Source organism: Diadema setosum, chromosome 12 (genome assembly GCF_964275005.1).
Source record: "Diadema setosum chromosome 12, eeDiaSeto1, whole genome shotgun sequence".
Classification (NCBI taxonomy): Eukaryota; Metazoa; Echinodermata; class Echinoidea; order Diadematoida; family Diadematidae; genus Diadema; species Diadema setosum.
Genome location: NC_092696.1, coordinates 2,928,690 through 2,937,696, shown reverse-complemented (window position 1 = coordinate 2,937,696; position 9,007 = coordinate 2,928,690). Strand labels below are relative to the sequence as shown.

General features: G+C 36.5%; 1 protein-coding gene across 1 annotated transcript; it reads right to left on the bottom strand.

The window, feature by feature from the left end:
* Window positions 1-6,953: 6,953 nt before the first annotated feature.
* LOC140236115 (testis-expressed protein 52-like) lies at window positions 6,954-9,007 on the bottom strand. The gene is made up of 2 exons (XM_072316087.1): window positions 8,640-9,007; window positions 6,954-7,978 (listed from the first exon to the last, which is right to left on the bottom strand). The coding sequence occupies exon 2, from the start codon at window positions 7,965-7,967 to the stop codon at window positions 7,086-7,088; it is 882 nt and encodes a 293-aa protein (XP_072172188.1). The 5' UTR covers window positions 7,968-7,978; window positions 8,640-9,007; the 3' UTR covers window positions 6,954-7,085.

The window sequence follows — 9,007 nt, the reverse complement described above, 5'->3', positions numbered from 1 at the left end:
CACATACACACACACACACACACACACACACACACACACACACACACACACACAGAGTCGACCAGGAGGACGGATCCAAAACTTTTCGTCGTTCCCTATGAATTTCTCTATAGATTAAAGAAAATAGAACAAAAAGAGGAATGATATGAAACGAATATGAATGACCAACGAATTACAACAAACCGAGAGAGCAGAACGTTAAAAAAAAACAGTCAACGCCTGAACACTTTGTCATTATTCAAAGGGAAATCTGCAAGAAAAGATTAGATTCTAAGTACAATTCTTAGTCTAAAGTTTAGAGTAAAACTTTGAATTGAAATGAAAACGATTCATTGTAATGAGAAACAGTGAAAAGGAAGGAGAATTTAACTTAAAAAATGCGGTAAGAATTGCATAGAACAGGACTTGATTATGTTGACTGAATTCGAATGTTCAATGCGCAAAGGTTTGAGCCTGTGAAATGACATTGATATTTGAGACGAAGATAAACATATCTCTAGCCACCTACTGTTAATTGTATGACAACTTTGCGTCTTTAAATCGAGTGAATTATTTCTTTCGTGATTGAATTGAACAAAGAATCTAAAAGGACTTTATATCATGACAATCTCTGTGTGCGTGTGCGTGTGTGCGTGCATGAGAGAGAGAGCGTGTGTCTGTGTACTTGAATTTTGTTTCCAAGACATTCTATAGAATGTTATTCAAATCAAAAATTCAAGATGTCCCTACTTTCTTACATAAAGTAACTCAAAAAAGATACATAATCATCTGTAACTCATTTACAAGACGTTCAAGTTCAAGTTCAAGTTTGTAAATTTAACATTTATTTTCGATCTTTTTCATGTTGTATATCACATACATAAGATTGTACAAGGAAGGCAGAACCTCAAAAAAGCAGAGCTTGTGGTGAGCTGCCTAAAAAATACATTACATCACAAGCACAAGAAACAACAAAAACATATGATACTAAAAACTTTCATCGGCTGGTGATGACGATAAATTTAAATGTTTGAGCTTCAACCAACCTTTAATTGTAGGCTTGAGAAAGTCCTCAGGAGTAGGACGAAAGCTTGCCCTCTATAATTAAAGGTTGGTTGAAGCTCAAACATTTAAATTTAACAAAAACATAATAGTTCCCATGGCAATATTAAAATGAGATGAGATAATATGAGAAAATATGTGACGAGCTATAGCCTTGATTGATATGAAATGCTATAGCATTGATTGATATGAAATCAAAATCAGCCATCATGAAAACAGGTTTGCAGTTACGCATGCATATTATAATGTATTAGATAGTCAATACGCTCTAGCTCTATTGACAGACTGAGTCTCATATCCACTGTGTCATAAAAGTGTTCAGGTAGAAACTTTGTCAAATAGTAATACATGAAACATCTTGGTGTTTGAATGTGCGCGATGATAACATACATTCCTTATGTTTACACTTTGATATATTTATTAATGATTAATCGTGGTCTTTGTACTCAACACTGAAGTTTAACTTACTTAGTCAGTAACACGTCTCTACAGCGTGAGGTCATATCATAACCTTTCTTCTCAACAAGATTTAAGAATGGCTTCACTGGACCAAAACTGTGGAACTCACTACCCGGTCTGCATGTTACTAGTGTATTATTAATGAATATACTGGAAATGCAGATTTTGAAAATATATATCTGTCATCAATGCACTGTGAAAAGCAAGATTTGCCAGAATTGTTGATCCAGGTTAGACAAACAAGCAAACATGTACACTCGCTCCTGTACTTTTATCTTTGTAGATTTCGTCTTTTCCTTTCAATTCTTCCTTTTGTGTATCTGTGTGTGTGTGTAAAATTCTTGTAGATGTATCAATTCTATTTACACCGTTATATTGTATCAGAGCCTCGAAACACAAGTTGCCTTTTTGTATGACTTCTCGGGACCCTCATGTCCTCGTCAGATCACTGTATAGTTATCATGTCCATTGTATGCATCTTTGTGATTTATCTGATCTGACTGGAATAAATGCATTACAAACAGATCTGCTGAGAAAATACTGTGTGTTCAACGTTAAGTCAGTGAAAGACCGGAGTCTTCAATTTGATATGATTGCTGTAAATTGATTACAAGAACATGAAATACTTTGGTTACTCTGAGTTACAAAAACAAAAAGATGACAACATGGAAAGCATTTCGTGATTTCTTACGTCTAATATAATTAAATGCCACGAAGAGCAAAAAACGTTTTTTGGCAGACAAAATTATTCGGCAAACGCTAGGTAAGGTATTGCTATAACTTTTTTACATGTACATTATTTGTAAAGATTCAGATTCAGATTCTTTTATTATCCATTTGTCTAGATACTGTCTAGATAATTTATATAAGAAACATATCAAATGCATAATGAATAGATGATTAAGCAATCTAAAACTATTCTTTCAAAAGAGGTATATTTAACATACAATGAGGTTGTTAAAAGAACCAAGAGATAGCACGTCCAATGGTAATAGGTGTTGGTGCTTAAAAAAGTGTATACGCATCAAATGTTGAAACGTTATGTATAAGACATTGTCTCATATCCAATGTGTCGCGCAATGATAACATCATTATCTTGTGTTTACACAACATGATATAACTATTAATAATTAATTGTGGGCTTTGTTTACTTATATATATCGGTAACGCGTCTCAGCAGCTTGTGTGCGTATCACGGCCTTTCTTTTCAACAAGATTTGAGAATCGATTCCCTGTACCAAAGCTGTGAAACTCACCACCCCTGCATGTCATGACCAGTTTCTCATCTATGAATGTATTATTTGATTTTAAAAGCAGATTTTGAAAATGAATTTTACCTGCCACCAATATGCTGTAAAAAGCGAGATTTCCCAGAATTGTTGATCCAGGGTAGAAAAACAAGCAAAGTCTGTGTACTTTTACCTTTGTTGATTTTTTTTTTCAATCCTTCCTTTTTGTGTGTATATTTTGTGTGTGTGTGTATGTATTAAGTCTTGGATTTATTTCATGTACACTTTTTCTATTGTATTAGGCCATCGAGACACAAGTTACCCTTTTGTGTATAACTTCTTCTGACATGTCCTTGTCGGATCACTGTATAGCTACCATGTTCCATATAACCTTTCATTGTGATTTTTATGATCTGACTGGAATAAATGTGTACTTGAATCTAAATAAATTGAGCTATATGATGTCAGTGGCTACTGGTCACAAGGCATGTATATAAGTTATAAAAGGGTTGGCCATTATAGTTCATTCCATACAAAAATTGAATCCTTATTACTGAAGTGAAATATGTGTACAACCGAGAGAAAGGTGATGGATGATCTTGTACAATTATCCTTGTTCGGCAAAACGCCAGAGAGAGTGACGCCAGGCAGTGCCTTGTGAGAAGGCTCTGACGCCAGCGCCAGGGAGTGGGTAGCGCCACCTAGCGCTTGATACCGGTGAAGCGTCCGAGAGAGCAGTTCAACCGCACAAGAGAGAACAGCTGCAAAACCAACAACTTATAAATTAACGAACGATTGAAAATCCCCAGAAACTGTAACTTACTTTCCTTACAAACCAATAAGACAGCAGTTTGTTATTGCTCTGATTTGTAGGCTCTGAAAAAGAAAAAAAAATGAGGCGTAGAAGTTTCGGTCATAATATCATATTTTATGTTTTAATTTACATGAATGTTTTTAAAAAGGCACATTTTTCATACAAGCTGTCCATTCTCTTCGTACGTAATGTATACATCCATAGATATGACTATTGAAATCCACACTATTAGAGATCTATATTTTGATTGTAATAAATGAATAATCATAATGCTTATTGGTTGTTCGCATTCTGAATAAAATGAATAAACTGCAGTACACTGTATATAAAAGATTAAATAAGGTGATGGATGAATTAAAAATTAGAGAATACTAGTACAGATAGTGGAAAAGAGTCGAAGGGGCCAAGGTAAAGAGCAGGCTGGGGAAGGAGTAAAGCAATGAGAAGGAAAAGAAAAGAAGGAGAAAGCAGGAAAGAGAGGGAGAGTTGAAAGGAGGTGCAGGCAGAACTATATAGGAAGAACGATTGTAAGGGAAGGAGATACAGTGTAAGATACATGTAGTAAGAGAGAGATGAAGAACAGAACATAGGAATGAGAGAAATTTGTACAACAAACTAGAAATATATGCTTTGGAACAAAATGACAGATTGTTGAGGTTACTAAGGTTACTAAGTAAACCTGTTTATGTATGCAATTTTTATTTTGAAAGCAATACATTCCTACAAAATGATAAACGGAGGGGGTGAAGATCGTCGTACGAAATTTCTTCAGTTTGTCTCCTGTACAGAGGAGCAGAGTGAGACAAATTGAAGGAAACTCGTACGCCAATTTTAATTGTCTTGTGATGAATTTATGAGTACATGTATATCTTCATATTTTGTACACATACAGTATATTCAGATCTTATTTTGTAATACTTTTTCTATGATACTGTGACCCAAGTCTTTTAGATATTTTCGTCTGCAGTATATGTCTCCTTATTCCATTGGACAGCCTTTAGGAATTGCATGTAACATTATTTCTTAACATAAAGAATGCTGAAGCATATTCTAATATCTGTGTGTGTTGTGTATATAATGTGTGTATATATGTATGCAGTATTCAAGTATCAAAAATCATTAGTCTATATAAGAAAAAAAAAATCATTTATGTACTGCAGCATCTAAAAAATCATACACGCACACACACATACACCATACACGCATACATATACATACAATACATGTATGCACTACCCTTCTTCATATTTCAGCCACATCCTTCAAAAATCAAATCAGAATGACATGACATTTGACATAGATATATTTTATTTTGATTTTGATTACATGAAAGATTTACTCAGGTTTTAAAGACTATGCATGTAGAAGTATACACGCAATATACACTGTACTACAAACATATCAAAATTTCCAATTGACACAGCCGTACAAAAAAAAAGTGATTGTCAAATAAATATCAATCTCCTACACTCCATACAAGTATCATAAACCACTGGTCCATTTTGGTGTCATTAGCAAGCACTTTTATACATCAAGTATCTTGCACAATCATTGCACACATGCTGTTTGCAGTTTCTTTTTGAAGAACTATATTTCTTGTTTTGGTATCTAAACACTTTTGCCATGAAAGAAACCCCCACTATTTTAGCAAAAAAAAAAAAAAAAAAGCTGCTGAAAACTGCTTATCCAATGAAGGCGAGCCAATGGAGTAAAATAGTGTCAAAAGGGGCCTGAACTTCTGATCCTAGCAGAATCTTCGTCAGAGGCAAAATTACCAAAATGACCATTTTGCGTCTGACGAGGACTCTGCTAGGATCGAAAGCTCACGTTCCTTTTGACTCCACCCCACTACTGTATATTGTATTTTAGAATTAGAAGAATTAGAAACTCGAAAATAGGGCATGATTCCACAGAACATGGCTATAACCTAACATGATCTACATGCAGGAGCAAATGCAATACCAATGAGGTGGTAGAAAATAGTTCTTTTACCATGGATAGATTCTCTCCTAACAATAAATAATTGCAACATTAGGTTTTAACAAGCTGGAGTATATCTGCCACACAGAAAGCAACAGAAGATAGTTGCAGCTAGCTATACATCAACGCCTCATTGACAAAAGGGATAACAGTCTATTCAGCTCTTGCTATAATGGTTGAAGCCCTCGTGTCTGGCAGTTTACCTTTCATTATATTATTTCTTTCATAGCTAAACAAATACGGTGTATAAACAAATATATTGATGATAATTTCAGGAAATTAATTTCACTTTGATGTACAGTATGCAAAATTTTGTTATAATGGTGTTCATTACAATGTGAGTGCACTGTACAACATTGTTACATGCCTCTTTTGTTTAAAAAAAGTATTGTAGAATTACAGATATGCTTATATGACTGCTGACCAATCAGGGCAAAATGTTTGAAAAAATAAACTTCAAAATTAGTATTGCAACAGATGGTATGGCATTACTATTAATGATAATAATAATGTATGATTAAATAAGCTAGTGCTATATCATGCAAGGTAAAATAACTTGGTATTATCTAAAATGAAAATATATGCATGACTAATTTCAAGATCTTACAAAGTATTTACAGAATTTAGAGGTTGCTCACATTTAAAGCTATATAGGAGTGTAATATCTTTACTATCTAAAATCTAATTTAGAGTATTAAGATATTCCTTGTAGTTGTATTTCACTGCAGCAGACACTTTCAACATAATAATATAAAAGTGAGCTTTCTCTCCTTGGACAATTACTTGCTGCAGATGAAACTTTGTCATACACTTAAACAATTTTCTGCATGATTACAGCACACTCTACTACATTGTACAGTGCACTCCCGCTACAATGAACACGGTTATAACGAAATTTCGTTACAATGAAGTAAATCTTCTGGTCCCACAATTATCACCATTAAAGTCTATGGCACAAAATTCGCTTATAACGAACACGGTTATAGCGAAATTTCCATTATAACGAAGTCTTTTCCGAGCGCCACAGACAAAGAAAAACAAAAGAAATGTGCTCCGTTATAACGAAATACGAATTGCTTTCGAAAATACGTAGCGGATAAAAAATACGGTAGTGTATAGCGTCTCTGCATGGGTGAACGTTTCACACCACTGTGTGTTCGCTCCTTGTGCCACACACACTTTCTGAGTGGAACTTGCGTTTATTATTGTAATACAGTTATCCCATCACATTTCACATAGCTCTCCAGTGTATGATGAGTATTCAGCAAACATAATGTGATATATATGCGTGGTTTCCTTGTTTTCGTTATATACTGTATTGTATTTGTTCGGTTATAACGAAATTTCGTTATAACGAAAGAAAACTGCCAGTCCCAAGCATTTCGTTATAACGAGAGTGCACAGTACATGCCTAACATTTGGCACCACTAGTCAGTTGTACAGAACTTACAAAAATTACATTCCACAAGAGAGCAAATGTTACTCTAAGAGCTGACAAGGGAATTTTGCACTGATTCACTTTTTACGCACAATACAATTATCTTCTTTCCATAATCAACACCTCATTTGAATAGAATTTCTGCAGGAGCAGGACTTCTTGCATCTTTCCGCTTTTTGGGTGATAATTTCCTGCTCTCAATGTCTTTCTGAACTTGCTCAAATTCAGGGTTATTGTCTTTGAAAGAAAGTTTCCACAGGCGATTTGGACTAGTTCTGTGAGTTCCTAGTCGACTGCGCTCGCTTTCTTGCTCCATCTCTGTCATTTGTCTAAACTTTGTGGTGATGTTGGCATGCGGCTGACCCTGGAATAATTTTGGGTGTCTCTTGAAGCCCTGAGGGGGAAGCAAATTACCCTCTGCATCCATGGGAGGTACCCGCATCTCGCTGCGGAGTTTGAGCCTCTGAAAGTCTTGGAGTTCTTTCATTGAGTGCGAGATGGCGAGGTGGCGCCTCTTGGGGTCCCTGATGATCGGAACTTCACTGAGGAACTTGGTAAATGTGTGCTCCTTCATTTCAGAGTGTGATGGAATCTTAATGGGGTACATAGCTGCCACTGTCTCCTTCACCCGTCTACCAGGGGTGTCAACCTTGTACCCCTCCCCATGGCTAAAGTTCCGCCATATATTGCTGTTGTAGTCTGGATCCCATCGTGGGGGGAAGGGCGGCTCCCTGCGCCCACCCTCCACCCACAGCCGAAAGGCATCAGATGGTTCCAGCCGACACGAGTCTGGCACGCTATTCCGCAGCTTGTTGTTGATTTCGATGTTGGTCCATGAGCGCGGAGGAAGACGAAATGACTTGGTCTGAATCTGTCTGGGCTTAAAAGCTGTCTGGTGAGCAGACCTAATAGGGAAGAGGAATTCTCTCTCCTCCAAGGTGCGTGATGGAGGTGAACTGTTGTCAAAGTAACTGTAATAAGGAACCATGGTTCCAGCTGTTGCCATATTGATTTTACCTGCAGGGAAGAAAAGTGAATAATGATTAAATGCATATCACACAAAATATGAAATCTTGTCTGTATTTAATATTGTACTCTCTTCACACAATTGCAATATTATGAATTTTTAATCACACAACTCAATTTAGATCATCATGGTAATGGGAAAATGCTCACAAAGAGAGTAAAGAATTCATGACAAGAAATCCCAAACCACATATTTCTTTTTCAATTATTCTGATTGTCACCTACCATATAATGCAGTTTGATATACTACTACAAATGTAGTACATTGGTACACAATCATGTGATCAACTGTGTCAAATACTTGTAAGGTTATTGTAATAAAGCAATTACAGTGTATTGAGATCTTGTGCTATTCCTGGCACTTTACATTTTGTACAATCATCACATGAATACAAATATAATTAAGACTTCCATAATCCCCCAACCATACCATCCAATTTTGCCATTACCATCCACACTACCATGACTACCCTAACGTTATATACCCTGTGTCAGCTTATGAAGGGAAGACGGTTAGTGCAGAGGTTAGTAGTAACGGTTATCAGGTTTTGTTTAGGTCTGTAGTGTTTGAATTAATGGGCAAAAGGATGGGTAGGGAAGCCTGGAATATTTAGAGGGGAGCGAGAAACACACCTAGAGGTCATCGTCTTACCTTTGTCAGCACAGTGTCACCGCCGTAGCCCCAACCAACCAGCGCAGCTTGGCAGCGGAGGCTAAGTCGAAGTCCTACCACCTCCCGTGCCACTCGACAAGCCGATCCGACCCACCACACCAGTACAACTCACGGGCGCTCGCGGCTAAATGATGGCGCTGCCATTCTGTATCTACTAGCTACGTACACGACTCCGACTAATTGCAAGTCTTTGATATAGAGAAACGTTGACATTAATCAAAAATATAGTTCTTTATGATAAGTCTTTGCCGCCCAATAGCTCTGTCAACATACCGTGCTCTGTAACCAAGCCAATACTTATCGATCGGAGTCAAGCAACCAGCACATAATTCTTTGTGAGAAACACG

Bases quoted from the DNA above. Each gene is read 5' to 3' on its own strand.
- LOC140236115 (XM_072316087.1), bottom strand. From the start codon at position 7,967: ATGGCAACAGCTGGAACCATGGTTCCTTATTACAGTTACTTTGACAAC.